General features: G+C 48.1%; 1 protein-coding gene across 4 annotated transcripts in view; it reads left to right on the top strand.

Moving 5' to 3' along the window:
- LOC110520531 (rho guanine nucleotide exchange factor 7-like) overlaps nt 1–17,173 on the top strand; it is a 73,819-nt gene that overhangs the window by 29,363 nt on the left and 27,283 nt on the right. For all 4 annotated transcript variants that reach the window (XM_090230324.1, XM_090230327.1, XM_090230326.1 and 1 more), the window contains 4 exons: nt 543–629; nt 4,706–4,784; nt 5,817–5,950; nt 6,204–6,425. In XM_090230324.1, the coding sequence (XP_090086450.1) occupies nt 543–629; nt 4,706–4,784; nt 5,817–5,950; nt 6,204–6,425 (522 nt within the window). The remainder of the gene's footprint in view (nt 1–542; nt 630–4,705; nt 4,785–5,816; nt 5,951–6,203; nt 6,426–17,173) is intronic.

Below are 17,173 nucleotides of genomic sequence, written 5' to 3'. Positions count from 1 at the left end.
CTCTCTCTCTCTCGCTCTCTCTCTCTCTCTTCTCTTACCTCTCTCTCTCTTACCTCTCTCTCTCTTCTCTTACCTCTCTCTCTTCTCTTACCTCTCTCTCTCTCTCTCTCTCTCTTACCTCTCTCTCTCTTCTCTTACCCCTCTCTCTCTCACTCTTCTCTTACCTCTCTCGCTCTCCTCTTACCTCTCTCGCTCTTCTCTTATCTCTCTCTCTCTCTCGCTCTCTCATCTCTTACCTCTCTCTCTCTTCTTTTACCTCTCTCTCCCTGTCCCTGTCCCTCTCTCTCTGTTTCTCCCTCTCTCTCTCTCTCTCTCTCTCTCTCTCTCCCTCTCTCTCTCTGTCTCTGTCTCTGTCTCTGTCTCTCTCTCTCTTTTCTTACCTCTCGCTCTTCTCTTACCTCTCTCTCTCATGTCTTACCTCTCAATCTCTCTTCTCTTACCCATCTCTCTCTCTCACTCTTCTCTTACCTTTATCTCCTCTTACCTCTCTCTCTCATGTCTTATCTCTCTCTCTCTCTGTCTCTCTCTTTCTCTCTCTCTAGGAGAAGTTGGAGCGTTACCTCATGCTCTTCCCTCATGTCCTCCTCATGCTGTCTGCCACTCCAAGGATGAGTGGCTTCATATTCCAGGTATGACCCCTGACCGCTAACCCCCTAGTCTACTACCCCTAGTCTACTACCAGGGTCATGTTCATTTGGCACCAAATGGAAGAAATTGGACTGAAACACGGAAGGGGCTACATGAACTTGTCCAATAAGAAACACACATTTTTGCTACGGCGTTCCTTAGTGACTAAGACCCAGTGTTGATGGACCACCATGTTTAGTGTGGAGTCAGATGGTGTTGATGGACCAACATGTTTAGTGTGGAGTCAGATGGTGTTGATGGACCAACATGTTTAGTGTGGAGTCAGATGGTGTTGATGGACCACCGTGTTTAGTGTGGAGTCAGATGGTGTTGATGGACCACCATGTTTAGTCAGATGGTGTTGATGGACCAACATGTTTAGTGTGGAGTCAGATGGTGTTGAAGGACCAACATGTTTAGTGTGGAGTCAGATGGTGTTGATGGACCACCATGTTTAGTGTGGAGTCAGATGGTGTTGATGGACCACCATGTTTAGTGTGGAGTCAGATGGTGTTGATGGACCACCGTGTTTAGTGTGGAGTCAGATGGTGTTGATGGACCACCATGTTTAGTCAGATGGTGTTGATGGACCACCATGTTTAGTGTGGAGTCAGATGGTGTTGAAGGACCAACATGTTTAGTGTGGAGTCAGATGGTGTTGATGGACCACCATGTTTAGTGTGGAGTCAGATGGTGTTGATGGACCACCATGTTTAGTGTGGAGTCAGATGGTGTTGATGGACCAACATGTTTAGTCAGATGGTGTTGATGGACCACCATGTTTAGTGTGGAGTCAGATGGTGTTGATGGACCACCGTGTTTAGTGTGGAGTCAGATGGTGTTGATGGACCACCATGTTTAGTCAGATGGTGTTGATGGACCAACATGTTTAGTGTGGAGTCAGATGGTGTTGATGGACCACCATGTTTAGTGTGGAGTCAGATGGTGTTGATGGACCACCATGTTTAGTCAGATGGTGTTGATGGACCAACATGTTTAGTGTGGAGTCAGATGGTGTTGATGGACCACCATGTTTAGTGTGGAGTCAGATGGTGTTGATGGACCACCATGTTTAGTGTGGAGTCAGATGGTGTTGATGGACCACCATGTTTAGTCAGATGGTGTTGATGGACCAACATGTTTAATCAGCTGGTGTTGATGGACCACCATGTTTAGTGTGGAGTCAGATGGTGTTGATGGACCAACATGTTTAGTGTGGAGTCAGATGGTGTTGATGGACCACCATGTTTAGTGTGGAGTCAGATGGTGTTGATGGACCACCATGTTTAGTGTGTAGTCAGATGGTGTTGATGGACCAACATGTTTAGTCAGATGGTGTTGATGGACCACCATGTTTAGTGTGGAGTCAGATGGTGTTGATGGACCACCATGTTTAGTGTGGAGTCAGATGGTGTTGATGGACCACCATGTTTAGTGTGGAGTCAGATGGTGTTGATGGACCAACATGTTTAGTCAGATGGTGTTGATGGACCACCATGTTTAGTGTGGAGTCAGATTTTGTTGATGGACCAACATGTTTAATCAGCTGGTGTTGATTGACCACCGTGTTTAGTGTGGAGTCAGATGGTGTTGATGGACCACCATGTTTAGTGTGGAGTCAGATGGTGTTGATGGACCACCATGTTTAGTGTGGAGTCAGATGGTGTTGATGGACCAACATGTTTAGTCAGATGGTGTTGATGGACCACCATGTTTAGTGTGGAGTCAGATGGTGTTGATGGACCACCATGTTGAGTCAGATGGTGTTGATGGACCACCATGTTTAGTCAGATGGTGTTGATGGACCAACATGTTTAGTGTGGAGTCAGATGGTGTTGATGGACCACCATGTTTAGTGTGGAGTCAGATGGTGTTGATGGACCACCATGTTTAGTGTGGAGTCAGATGGTGTTGATGGACCAACATGTTTAGTCAGATGGTGTTGATGGACCACCATGTTTAGTGTGGAGTCAGATGGTGTTGATGGACCACCATGTTTAGTGTGGAGTCAGATGGTGTTGATGGACCACCATGTTTAGTGTGGAGTCAGATGGTGTTGATGGACCAACATGTTTAGTCAGATGGTGTTGATGGACCACCATGTTTAGTGTGGAGTCAGATGGTGTTGATGGACCACCATGTTGAGTCAGATGGTGTTGATGGACCAACATGTTTAGTCAGATGGTGTTGATGGACCAACATGTTTAGTGTGGAGTCAGATGGTGTTGATGGACCACCATGTTTAGTGTGGAGTCAGATGGTGTTGATGGACCACCATGTTTAGTGTGGAGTCAGATGGTGTTGATGGACCACCATGTTTAGTCAGATGGTGTTGATGGACCACCATGTTTAGTCAGATGGTGTTGATGGACCACCATGTTTAGTGTGGAGTCAGATGGTGTTGATGGACCACCATGTTTAATGTGGAGTCAGAGGGTGTTGATGGACCAACATGTTTAGTCAGATGGTGTTGATGGACCACCATGTTTAGTGTGGAGTCAGATGGTGTTGATGGACCAACATGTTTAGTCAGATGGTGTTGATGGACCAACATGTTTAGTCAGATGGTGTTGATGGACCACCATGTTTAGTCAGATGGTGTTGATGGACCACCATGTTTAGTGTGGAGTCAGATGGTGTTGATGGACCAACATGTTTAGTCAGATGGTGTTGATGGACCACCATGTTTAGTCAGATGGTGATGATGGACCACCATGTTTAGTGTGGAGTCAGATGGTGTTGATGGACCAACATGTTTAGTGTGGAGTCAGATGGTGTTGATGGACCAACATGTTTAGTGTGGAGTCAGATGGTGTTGATGGACCAACATGTTTAGTCAGATGGTGATGATGGACCACCATGTTTAGTGTGGAGTCAGATGGTGTTGATGGACCACCATGTTTAGTGTGGAGTCAGATGGTGTTGATGGACCAACATGTTTAGTGTGGAGTCAGATGGTGTTGATGGACCAACATGTTTAGTCAGATGGTGTTGATGGACCACCATGTTTAGTGTGGAGTCAGATGGTGTTGATGGACCAACATGTTTAGTCAGATGGTGTTGATGGACCAACATGTTTAGTCAGATGGTGTTGATGGACCACCATGTTTAGTCAGATGGTGTTGATGGACCACCATGTTTAGTCAGATGGTGTTGATGGACCACCATGTTTAGTGTGGAGTCAGATGGTGTTGATGGACCAACATGTTTAGTCAGATGATGTTGATGGACCAACATGTTTAGTCAGATGGTGTTGATTGACCACCATGTTTAGTCAGATGGTGTTGATGGACCACCATGTTTAGTCAGATGGTGTTGATGGACCACCATGTTTAGTGTGGAGTCAGATGGTGTTGATGGACCAACATGTTTAGTCAGATGGTGTTGATGGACCACCATGTTTAGTCAGATGGTGTTGATGGACCACCATGTTTAGTGTGGAGTCAGATGGTGTTGATGGACCACCATGTTTAGTGTGGAGTCAGATGGTGTTGATGGACCACCATGTTTAGTGTGGAGTCAGATGGTGTTGATGGACCACCATGTTTAGTGTGGAGTCAGATGGTGTTGATGGACCACCATGTTTAGTCAGATGGTGTTGATGGACCACCATGTTTAGTGTGGAGTCAGATGGTGTTGATGGACCACCATGTTTAGTCAGATGGTGTTGATGGACCAACATGTTTAGTCAGATGGTGTTGATGGACCACCATGTTTAGTGTGGAGTCAGATGGTGTTGATGGACCACCATGTTTAGTGTGGAGTCAGATGGTGTTGATGGACCAACATGTTTAGTGTGGAGTCAGATGGTGTTGATGGACCAACATGTTTAGTGTGGAGTCAGATGGTGTTGATGGACCACCATGTTTAGTGTGGAGTCAGATGGTGTTGATGGACCAACATGTTTAGTGTGGAGTCAGATGGTGTTGATGGACCACCATGTTTAGTCAGATGGTGTTGATGGACCACCATGTTGAGTCAGATGGTGTTGATGGACCAACATGTTTAGTCAGATGGTGTTGATGGACCACCATGTTGAGTGTGGAGTCAGATGGTGATGATGGCTTCTTGTCTACAGGGGAAGCTGCCACTGTCTGGTATGACTGTGACCCCGCTAGAGGACAGTGAGACCCACAAAAACTCCTTTCAGCTTTCTGGTAAGACGACTGTGGTGTGTGTGATGTGTGTTTTGTGTATAATGTGTGTTTTGTGTATAATGTGTGTGTGTGTGTGATGTGTGTATAATGTGTGTTTTGTGTATAATGTGTGTGTGTGTGATGTGTGTGTTATTTTTATTTCACCTTTATTTAACCAGGTAGGCCAGTTGAGAACAAGTTCTCATTTACAACTGTGACCTGGCCAAGATAAAGCAAAACAGTTTGACACATACAACAACACAGAGTTACACATGGAGTAAAACAAACATACAATCAATAATACAGTAGAAAAATCTATATACATCATGTACAAATGAGGTGAGATAAGAGAGGTAAGGCAATAAATAGGCCATGGGGGCAAAATAATTACAATATCGCAATTAAACACTGGAGTGATAGATGTGCAAGTTGAAATACTGGTGTGCATAAGAGCAGAAAAACTAAATCAAATATGGGGATGAGGTAGTTGGATGGGCTATTTACAGATGGGCTATTTACAGATGGTCTGTGAACAGGTGCAGTGATCGGTAAGCTGCTCTGACAGCTGATGCTTAATGTTATAGAGGGAGATACGAGTCTCCAACTTCAGTGATTTAAAAAAAATTGTTCCAGTCAGTGGCAGCATAGAACTGGAAGGAAAGGAGGTGTTGGCTTTGGGGGAGACCAGTGAAATATACCGGCTGGAGCGCATGCTACAGGTGGGTGTTGTTATGGTGACCAGTGAGCTGAGATAATGCAGAGCTTTACCTAGCAAAGACTTATAGATGACCTGGAGCCAGTGGTTTTGGCAACGAATATGAAGCGAGGGCCAGCCAACGAGAGCATACAGGTCGCAGTGGTGGGTAGTATATGGGGCTTTGGTGACAAAACGGATGGCACTGTGATAGACTGCATCCAATTTGCTGAGTAGAGTGTTGGAGGCTATATGTTTTGTGTATAATGTGTGTTTTGTGTATAATTTGTGTGTATAATGTGTGTGTGTATAATGTGTGTAATGTGTGTATAATGTGTGTAATGTGTGTTTGTTTCCAGGCCGTCTATTTGAGTGTCTTCAGGTGGTGTGTAACAGTCAGCAGGACCTGCAGGACTGGGTGGACCATCTGACCCGGCAGACTAGACAAGCCACCGCCCCCAGCCACAAACCCCTCACGGTCCCCTGCCACACGGTCAGTAACACACACACAAGCATGCACACTTCGGGTGAATTGGTCATGTGTGTAATCTGCAAGCTCTGGGAAATACATTTGAATTTCATAAAACTTCTCTCTCCTCTCATTCTCTCATTTTCCTCTCCATTTCCTTTTCCTCTCCTTCCTTTTCCTTTTCCTCTCCTCTCCTCTCCTCTCCTCTCCTCTCCTCTCCTCTCCTCTCCTCTCCTCTCCTCTCCTCTCCTCTCCTCTCCTCTCCTCCCTCCATCAGTTGCCCTCCCACCCTTTGACTCCATCCCGTCATGCAGAGGGCTGTGCGATGACTGTGGCCCCAGCCTACCACACCCTGCCGCACCCCTCATCACACGGTTCTCCACACAGCACCATGATGTGGGGGCCTCTGGAGCCCCCCAACACCCCCAAACCCTGGAGCCTCAGCTGCCTGCGTCCTGCACCCCCCCTCAGGCCCTCTGCAGCACTCTGCTACAAGGAGGTAGGGGAGAGTGTGTGTGTGATGGGCAAGGAGGATGTGTGTGTGATGGGCAAGGAGGATGTGTGTGTGATGAGCAAGGAGGATGTGTGTGTGATGGGCAAGGAGGATGTGTGTGTGATGGGCAAGGAGGATGTGTGTGTGATGGGCAAGGAGGATGTGTGTGTGATGGGGAATGCCTTGTGGAAGTAAGAAAAGGCTAGTTCAACATCAGGGATTAATTCCATTCTATTTCATTCAATGTTAGATACATCATGTAGAAAACCTTGAATATCAAACCGCTTCCAGTTTCTTTTCGTAATGACACGTGGAGATTTCTTAGGAATATTACCATCTCTTACACAGGGAATAGCACAGTGATCACTTATGTTATTTGCAAAAATACCAGAAGCATTAAAACGATGAGGAGTTTTGGTTAAGATCAAAATCAATCAAAGAGGATTTCAGAGAATATTTTATATTCAACCTAGTTACACTGTTGACACTCTGAGTGAGATTGTAGGTATTGCACAGAATTTTAAGTTGATCAGAGCTAGATGTTATCCAGTCCTGATTCAGATCACCCATCAGGACAAACTCAGAGTTGACATGCTGTGATAATCTGAAAATACAACCCAGAGAACCAACAGTAGCAGATGGTCTATAACAACAAGATACAACAATAGCTAAAGATGAGCCAACAGTAGCAGATGGTCCATAACAACAAGATACAACAATACCTAAAGATGAGCCAACAGTAGCAGATGGTCTATAACAACAAGATACAACAATACCTAAAGATGAGCCAACAGTAGCAGATGGTCTATAACAGCAAGATACAACAATACCTAAAGATGAGCCAACAGTAGCAGATGGTCTATAACAGCAAGATACAACAATACCTAAAGATGAGCCAACAGTAGCAGATGGTCTATAACAACAAGATACAACAATACCTAAAGATGAGCCAACAGTAGCAGATGGTCTATAACAGCAAGATACAACAATACCTAAAGATGAGCCAACAGTAGCAGATGGTCTATAACAGCAAGATACAACAATACCTAAAGATGAGCCAACAGTAGCAGATGGTCTATGACAACAAGATACAACAATACCTAAAGATGAGCCAACAGTAGCAGATGGTCTATAACAGCAAGATACAACATTACCTAAAGATGAGCCAACAGTAGCAGATGGTCTTGTTACGATGCGTGAATGAGGACCCAAAAGCGAATCAACTTAAACAGAGCTTCTTTAATTACCAAACATAGGTAGGCTCAGATGGACCGGCAGATTCCGACAGGACAGGACAAGGTTACAGCAAACATGACGACAGTCTGGTTCAGGCATGAATGACACAAACAAACAAGAATCCGACAAGGACAGGAGCAGAAACAGAGAGAGATATAGGGACCTAATCAGAGGGAAAAAGGGAACAGGTGGGGAACGGGGTGAATGGGTAGTTAGAGGAGACAAGGGACAGCTGGGGGAAAGCGGGGGAGAAAAGGTAACCTAACACGACCAGCAGAGGGAGACAGGGTGAAGGGAAAGGACAGAGACAAGACAACATGACAGTACATGACAGTACCCCCCCACTCACCGAGCGCCTCCTGGCGCACTCGAGGAGGAAACCTGGCGGCAACGGAGGAAATCATCAATCAGCGCACGGTCCAGCACGTCCCGAGAGGGAACCCAACTCCTCTCCTCAGGACCGTACCCCTCCCAGTCAACTAGGTACTGATGACCACGGCCCCGAGGACGCATGTCCAAGATTTTACGGACCCTGTAGATAGGTGCGCCCTCGACAAGGATGGGGGGGGGGGGGGGAAGACGAGCGGGGGCGCGAAGAACGGGCTTAACACAGGAGACATGGAAGACCGGGTGGACGCGACGAAGATATCGCGGAAGAAGAAGTCGCACTGCGACAGGATTAATGACCTGAGAGATACGGAATGGACCAATGAACCGCGGGGTCAACTTGCGAGAAGCCGTCTTAAGGGGAAGGTTCTGAGTGGAGAGCCAAACTCTCTGACCGCGACAATATCTAGGGCTCTTAGTTCTACGCTTATTAGCAGCTCTCACAGTCTGCGCCCTATAACGGCAAAGTGCAGACCTGACCCTCTTCCAGGTGCGCTCGCAACGTTGGACAAAAGCCTGAGCGGAGGGGACGCTGGACTCGGCGAACTGAGATGAGAACAACGGAGGCTGGTACCCGAGGCTACTCTGAAAAGGAGATAGCCCGGTCGCAGACGAAGGAAGCGAGTTGTGGGCGTATTCTGCCCAGGGGAGCTGTTCTGACCAAGACGCAGGGTTGCGAAAAGAAAGACTGCGTAAGATGCGACCAATAGTCTGATTGGCCCGTTCTGCTTGACCGTTAGACTGGGGGTGAAACCCGGAAGAGAGACTGACGGAAGCCCCAATCAAACGGCAGAACTCCCTCCAAAATTGAGACGTGAATTGCGGACCTCTGTCCGAAACGACGTCTGACGGAAGGCTATGAATTCTGAAAACATTCTCGATGATGATTTGTGCCGTCTCTTTAGCAGAAGGAAGCTTAGCAAGGGGAATAAAATGAGCCGCCTTAGAGAACCTGTCGACAACCGTAAGAATAACAGTCTTCCCCGCTGACGAAGGCAGTCCGGTGACAAAATCTAAGGCGATGTGAGACCACGGTCGAGAGGGAATGGGAAGCGGCCTGAGACGGCCGGCAGGAGGGGAGTTACCGGACTTAGTCTGCGCGCAGACCGAACAAGCAGCCACGAAACGACGCGTGTCATGCTCCCGGGTGGGCCACCAAAAACGCTGGCGAATGGAAGCAAGCGTACCCCGAACGCCAGGGTGGCCGGCTAACTTGGCAGAGTGAGCCCACTGAAGAACGGCCAGACGAGTAGGAACGGGAACGAAAAGAAGGTTCCTAGGACAAGCGCGCGGCGACGGAGTGTGAGTGAGCGCTTGCTTTACCTGCCTCTCAATTCCCCAGAGAGTCAACCCGACAACACGCCCCTCAGGGAGAATCCCCTCGGGGTCAGCGGAGGCTACTGAAGAACTGAAGAGACGAGATAAAGCATCAGGCTTGGTGTTCTTAGAGCCCGGACGATAAGAAATCACGAACTCGAAACGAGCGAAAAACAGCGCCCAACGCGCCTGACGCGCATTAAGTCGTTTGGCAGAACGGATGTACTCAAGGTTCCTATGGTCAGTCCAAACGACAAAAGGAACGGTCGCCCCCTCCAACCACTGTCGCCATTCGCCTAGGGCTAACCGGATGGCGAGCAGTTCGCGGTTTCCCACATCATAGTTACGTTCCGACGGGGACAGGCGATGAGAAAAATACGCGCATGGGTGGACCTTGTCGTCAGAGAGGGAGCGCTGAGAAAGAATGGCTCCCACGCCCACCTCTGACGCGTCAACCTCGACAACGAACTGTCTAGAGACGTCAGGTGTAACAAGGATAGGGGCGGATGTAAAACGATTCTTGAGGAGATCAAAAGCTCCCTGGGCGGAAACGGACCACTTAAAGCACGTCTTGACAGAAGTAAGGGCTGTGAGAGGGGCTGCCACCTGACCGAAATTACGGATGAAACGACGATAGAAGTTCGCGAAGCCGAGAAAGCGCTGCAGCTCGACGCGTGACTTAGGAGCGGGCCAATCAATGACAGCTTGGACCTTAGCGGGATCCATCTTAATGCCTTCAGCGGAAATAACAGAACCGAGAAATGTGACGGAGGAGGCATGAAAAGTGCACTTCTCAGCCTTCACAAAAAGACAATTCTCTAAAAGGCGCTGGAGGACACGTCGAACGTGCTGAAGATGAATCTGGAGTGACGGTGAAAAAATCAGGATATCGTCAAGGTAAACGAAAACAAAGATGTTCAGCATGTCTCTCAGGACATCATTGACTAATGCCTGAAAGACAGCTGGAGCGTTAGCGAGGCCGAAAGGGAGAACCCGGTATTCAAAGTGCCCTAACGGAGTGTTAAACGCCGTCTTCCACTCGTCCCCCTCCCTGATGCGCACGAGATGGTAAGCGTTACGAAGGTCCAACTTAGTGAAAAACCTGGCTCCCTGCAGGATCTCGAAGGCTGAAGACATAAGAGGAAGCGGATAACGATTCTTAACTGTTATGTCATTCAGCCCTCGATAATCTATGCAGGGGCGCAGAGACCCGTCCTTCTTCTTGACAAAAAAAAACCCCGCTCCGGCGGGAGAGGAGGAGGGGACTATGGTACCGGCGTCAAGAGCTACAGACAAATAATCCTCGAGAGCCTTACGTTCGGGAGCCGACAGAGAGTATAGTCTACCCCGGGGGGGAGTGGTTCCCGGAAGGAGATCAATACTACAATCATACGACCGGTGTGGAGGAAGAGAGGTGGCCCTGGACCGACTGAACACCGTGCGCAGATCGTGATATTCCTCCGGCACCCCTGTCAAATCACCAGGCTCCTCCTGTGAAGAAGAGACAGAGGAAACAGGAGGGATAGCAGACATTAAACATTTCACATGACAAGAGACGTTCCAGGAGAGGATAGAATTACTAGACCAATTAATGGAAGGATTATGACAAACTAGCCAGGGATGGCCCAAAACAACAGGTGTAAAAGGTGAACGAAAAATCAAAAAAGAAATGGTTTCGCTATGATTACCAGAAACAGTGAGGGTTAAAGGTAGCGTCTCACGCTGAATCCTGGGGAGAGGACTACCATCCAGAGCGAACAAGGCCGTGGACTCCCTTAACTGTCTGAGAGGAATGTCATGTTCCAGAGCCCAGGTCTCGTCCATAAAACAGCCCTCCGCCCCAGAGTCTATTAGGGCACTGCAGGAAGCTGACGAACCGGTCCAGCGTAGATGGACCGACAAGGTAGTGCAGGATCTTGAAGGAGAGACAGGAGTAGTAGCGCTCACCAGTAGCCCTCCGCTTACTGATGAGCTCTGGCTTTTACTGGACATGAAGTGACAAAATGACCAGCAGAACCGCAATAGAGACAGAGGCGGTTGGTGATTCTCCGTTCCCTCTCCTTAGTCGAGATGCGGATACCTCCCAGCTGCATAGGCTCAGCTCCCGAGCCGGCAGAGGAAGATGGTAGTGATGCGGAGAGGGGGGCAACGGAGAACGCGAGCTCCTTTCCACGAGCTCGGTGACGAAGATCAACCCGTCGCTCAATGCGAATAGCGAGTTCAATCAAGGAATCCACGCTGGAAGGAACCTCCCGGGAGAGAATCTCATCCTTTACCTCTGCGCGGAGACCCTCCAGAAGACGAGCGAGCAAGGCCGGCTCGTTCCAGCCACTGGAGGCAGCAAGAGTGCGAAACTCAATAGAGTAGTCTGTTATGGATCGATTGCCTTGACATAGGGAAGACAGGGCCCTGGAAGCCTCCTCCCCAAAAACAGATCGATCAAAAACCCGTATCATCTCCTCCTTAAAGTCCTGATACTGGTTAGTACACTCAGCCCTTGCCTCCCAGATTGCCGTGCCCCACTCACGAGCCCGTCCAATAAGGAGAGATATGACGTAGGCGACACGAGCAGTGCTCCTGGAGTAAGTGTTGGGCTGGAGAGAAAACACAATATCACACTGGGTGAGGAACGAGCGGCATTCAGTGGGCTCCCCAGAGTAACACGGCGGGTTATTGATTCTGGGCTCCGGGGATTCGAAAGCCCTGGAAGTGGCCGGTGGATCGAGGCGGAGATGGTGAACCTGTTCTGTGAGGTTGGAGACTTGGGTGGCCAGGGTCTCAACGGCATGTCGAGCAGCAGACAATTCCTGCTCGTGTCTGCCTAGCATCGCTCCCTGGATCTCGACGGCTGAGTAGAGAGGATCCGAAGTCGCTGGGTCCATTCTTGGTCGGATTCTTCTGTTACGATGCGTGAATGAGGACCCAAAAGCGAATCAACTTAAACAGAGCTTCTTTAATTACCAAACATAGGTAGGCTCAGATGGACCGGCAGATTCCGACAGGACAGGACAAGGTTACAGCAAACATGACGACAGTCTGGTTCAGGCATGAATGACACAAACAAACAAGAATCCGACAAGGACAGGAGCAGAAACAGAGAGAGATATAGGGACCTAATCAGAGGGAAAAAGGGAACAGGTGGGGAACGGGGTGAATGGGTAGTTAGAGGAGACAAGGGACAGCTGGGGGAAAGCGGGGGAGAAAAGGTAACCTAACACGACCAGCAGAGGGAGACAGGGTGAAGGGAAAGGACAGAGACAAGACAACATGACAGTACATGACAGGTCTATAACAGCAAGATACAACAATATCTAAAGATGAGCCAACAGTAGCAGATGGTTTATAACAACAAGATACAACAATACCTAAAGATGAGCCAACAGTAGCAGATGGTCTATAACAACAAGATACAACAATACCTAAAGATGAGCCAACAGTAGCAGATGGTCTATAACAACAAGATACAACAATACCTAAAGATGAGCCAACAGTAGCAGATGGTCTATAACAGCAAGATACAACAATACCTAAAGATGAGCCAACAGTAGCAGATGGTCTATAACAAGAAGATACAACAATACCTAAAGATGAGCCAACAGTAGCAGATGGTCTATAACAGCAAGATACAATAATACCTAAAGATGAGCCAACAGTAGCAGATGGTCTATAACAACAAGATACAACAATACCTAAAGATGAGCCAACAGTAGCAGATGGTCTATAACAACAAGATACAACAATACCTAAAGATGAGCCAACAGTAGCAGATGGTCTATAACAACAAGATACAACAATACCTAAAGATGAGCCGAGGTTTGGGTTCAGAGACAGATATTCAAATTGCTGAGGTTTAGTAACAGAAGTCAGAACGACCCCAGAGAACTTGTATTTTATGTATACAGCAACACCACCACCCTTAGATTTACCATCTGTACCAAAAACATTGTAACCATTTATGCCAATATTTTTGTCTGTAATAGATTTTTTAAGCCAGGTTTCAGAAAGCATCAATACATCCGAGTCGGCAGTTTTTATCCATATATTCACAAAATCAAGCTTCGGCAGGAGACTTCTTACATTCATATGCAAAAACTTCAGGCCGCTCTGACTACTTAATTCAGCAGGGGTAAGAATGTCAGGACCTGGATTAGACTGGACATTTCCAGACAACAGAAGCAGCAAGATAATGGCAAGTCTAGATCGGGAGTTACAACATTTGGAGTTACAGACAGCAGTTGAAGGAGAATCCAGAGTCACCAGAGTCTTTAACATCACATATTACAGGGGATGTGTGAAGTCCAGAGACATGGTTCAGTACCAAGAGAACAGTCCTGACGTAAGAGCAAGAGTCCCATTTCTACCATATTGTTCGGGAGAAATGTGCATAGTTCTCGTGTGCATTTCCGGAGCAAGCGTGGGGTCTCCCACAATACTGGAGGGAGAAACAATCATATATTTTCATCATTCACAGTGCAACGGGCTCTAAATGTATCGCCAACATTGTAAAAGCCAAGGGTAGACACTAGCAAAATGAACAACAACAGCATGTTTGATAAAGGCCCTAAAAGTCACTAATCAAATAGTTCAACTGCTGATGAAAAAAAGTCAGCGATGTATGTGTATGATGTAGACGAGCAAAGCTCCGGGGAGAGAGAGAGAAGAGGCGAGGGCACCTGTACAATAATGGGAGAGACAGACCAGGGCAGGCAGGGAGCAGGCAGGCAGACAGGCAGAGAGCTCTGGTCAACAGCGCACATGAATCCTTGGTCGGGGATGTGTGTGTGATGTGGAGGGAGGATGTGTGTGTGATGGGGAGGGAGAGTGTGTGTGATGGAAGGGAGAGTGTGTGTGATGGAAGGGAGAGTGTGTGTGATGGGAGGGAGAGTGTGTGTGATGGGAGGGAGAGTGTGTGTGATGGGAGGGAGAGTGTGTGTGATGGGAGGGAGAGTGTGTGTGATGGGAGGGAGAGTGTGTGTGATGGGAGGGAGAGTGTGTGTGATGGGAGGGAGAGTGTGTGTGATGGGAGGGAGAGTGTGTGTGATGGGAGGGAGAGTGTGTGTGATGGGGAGGGAGAGTGTGTGTGATGGGAGGGAGAGTGTGTGTGATGTGGAGGGAGGATGTGTGTGTGATGGGGAGGGAGAGTGTGTGTGATGGGAGGGAGAGTGTGTGTGATGGGAGGGAGAGTGTGTGTGATGGGGAGGGAGAGTGTGTGTGATGGGAGGGAGAGTGTGTGTGATGTGGAGGGAGGATGTGTGTGTGATGGGGAGGGAGAGTGTGTGTGATGGGAGGGAGAGTGTGTGTGATGTGGAGGGAGGATGTGTGTGTGATGGGGAGGGAGAGTGTGTGTGATGGAAGGGAGAGTGTGTGTGATGGGAGGGAGAGTGTGTGTGATGTGGAGGGAGGATGTGTGTGTGATGGGGAGGGAGAGTGTGTGTGATGGGAGGGAGAGTGTGTGTGATGTGGAGGGAGGATTTGTGTGTGATGGGGAGGGAGAGTGTGTGTGATGGAAGGGAGAGTGTGTGTGATGGTAGGGAGAGTGTGTGTGATGGGAGGGAGAGTGTGTGTGATGGGAGGGAGAGTGTGTGTGAAGGAAGGGAGAGTGTGTGTGATGGGGAGGTAGAGTGTGTGTGATGGGAGGGAGAGTGTGTGTGATGGGGAGGTAGAGTGTGTGTGATGGGAGGGAGAGTGTGTGTGATGGGAGGTAGAGTGTGTGTGATGGGGAGGGAGAGTGTGTGTGATGGGAGGGAGAGTGTGTGTGATGGGGAGGTAGAGTGTGTGTGATGGAAGGGAGAGTGTGTGTGATGGGAGGGAGAGTGTGTGTGATGGGAGGGAGAGTGTGTGTGATGGGGAGGTAGAGTGTGTGTGATGGGAGGGAGAGTGTGTGTGATGTGGAGGGAGAGTGTGTGTGATGGGAGGGAGAGTGTGTGTGATGGGAGGGAGAGTGTGTGTGATGGGATGGAGGATATGTGTGTGATGGGGAGGTAGAGTGTGTGTGATGGGAGGGAGAGTGTGTGTGATGGGAGGGAGAGTGTGTGTGATGGGGATGGAGGATATGTGTGTGATGGGAGGGAGAGTGTGTCAATAGAAACTGTTATGTGTGTGGGTGAGTTTGAGTGACATGGTTTATTTGTGTTGTTCATTTCCATCTCACTTTCTCTCTCTCTCTTACCTCTCTCTCTCTCTCTTTTACCTCTCTCTCTCTCCTCTCTCTCTCTTTTGCCTCTCTTAACTCTCGCTCTCTCTCTTACCTCTCTCTCTCTTGCCTCTCGCTCTCTCTTACCTCTCTCTTACCTCTCTCTCTTACCTCTTTCTCTTACCTCTCTCTCGTACCTCTCTCTCTTACCTCTCGCTCTCTCTTACCTCTCTCTCTTACCTCTCTCTCTTACCTCTCTCTCTCTCTCTCTCTCTTCTCTTACCTCTCTTTCTCTCTCTCAACTCTCTCTCTTACCTCTCTCTCTCTCTCTTACCTCTCTCTCTCTCCTCTCTCTCTCTTTTGCCTCTCTTAACTCTCGCTCTCTCTCACCTCTCTCTCTTACCTCTCTCTCTCTCTTACCTCTCTCTCTTACTTCTCGCTCTCTTACCTCTCTCTTTCCTCTCTCTCTCTCTCTCTCTCTCTCTCTCTCTCTCTTACCTCTCTCTCTCTCTTTCCTCTCTCTCTCTCACCTCTCTCTCGCGCTCTCTGTTAAGAGAATTATGTTCTCAATGTTCATAACTTCAATTAAACTACTCGGTCTGCTACCAAGAATGTGTAAGATTCTTGTTGAAATGAAACAGACAAAGGCCAGTCTACAATAGTCAGCAACATTTATTTACGAGAGCTCTGCCAATAATTTCATGTACATTGGTTTATATATCTCCCATTTCGTCATAAATGTCCCTCCTCCTCTCAGACAATGACACTATAGTTTACAAGTCTTCTCCTACTCATACATTGCTTATCACATCCTGCAACATGTTACACAATCTACTACAAGCCCAATGGTTTCTCCCCTCTCTGGGTGGGGAGACTTCCTTCCCTGTTATCAGTTTCACAGTGGTCACAAGTTGTCTGCCACAGTTCCTTGCCTGCTAACAGTCCCTCTTTTCTTATGGACAAACATTCTTCATCATTATACAGAGACAGGGTAGAATTCTGTTAGATATAGTCCTACCATTACTTTAAATGTATACATCATTTAGTCATTATACATCAAATTCACAACACTCTCTTACCTCTCTCTCTCTCTCTCACCTCTCTCTCTCTTACCTCTCTCTCATACCTCTCTCTCACCTCTCTCTTACCTCTCTCTCTCTTACCTCTCTCTCTCTCTCATACCTCTCTCTCACCTCTCTCTTACCTCTCTCTCTCTTACCTCTCTCTCTCTCTCTCTCTCTTACCTCTCTCTCTCGCTCACCTCTCTCTCACCTCTCTTTCTCACACCTCTCTCTCACCTCTCTCTTACCTCTCTCTCTCTCTCTCTTACCTCTCTCTCTCTCTCTCACCTCTCTCTCACATCTCTCTCTCTCACCTCTCTCTCTCTCTTACCTCTCTCTCTCTCTCACCTCTCTCTCACATCTCTCTCTCTCACCTCTCTCTCACCTCTCTCTTACCTCTCTCTCGCTTACCTCTCTCTCTCTCTCTTACCCCTCTCTCTCTCACCTCTCTCTCTCTCTCTCTCTTACCTCTCTCTCTCTCTCTCTCATACCTCTCTCTCACCTCTCTCTTACCTCTCTCTCTCTTACCTCTCTCTCTCTCTCTCACCTCTCTCTCACCTCTCTCTTACCTCTCTCTCTCTCTCTCTCTTACCTCTCTCTCTCTCACCTCTCTCTCACCT

This window comes from Oncorhynchus mykiss, chromosome 3 (genome assembly GCF_057628025.1).
Source record: "Oncorhynchus mykiss isolate SJ-2025 chromosome 3, ASM5762802v1, whole genome shotgun sequence".
Taxonomy (NCBI): Eukaryota; Metazoa; Chordata; class Actinopteri; order Salmoniformes; family Salmonidae; genus Oncorhynchus; species Oncorhynchus mykiss.
This window is presented reverse-complemented; position numbering and strand designations above follow the sequence as displayed.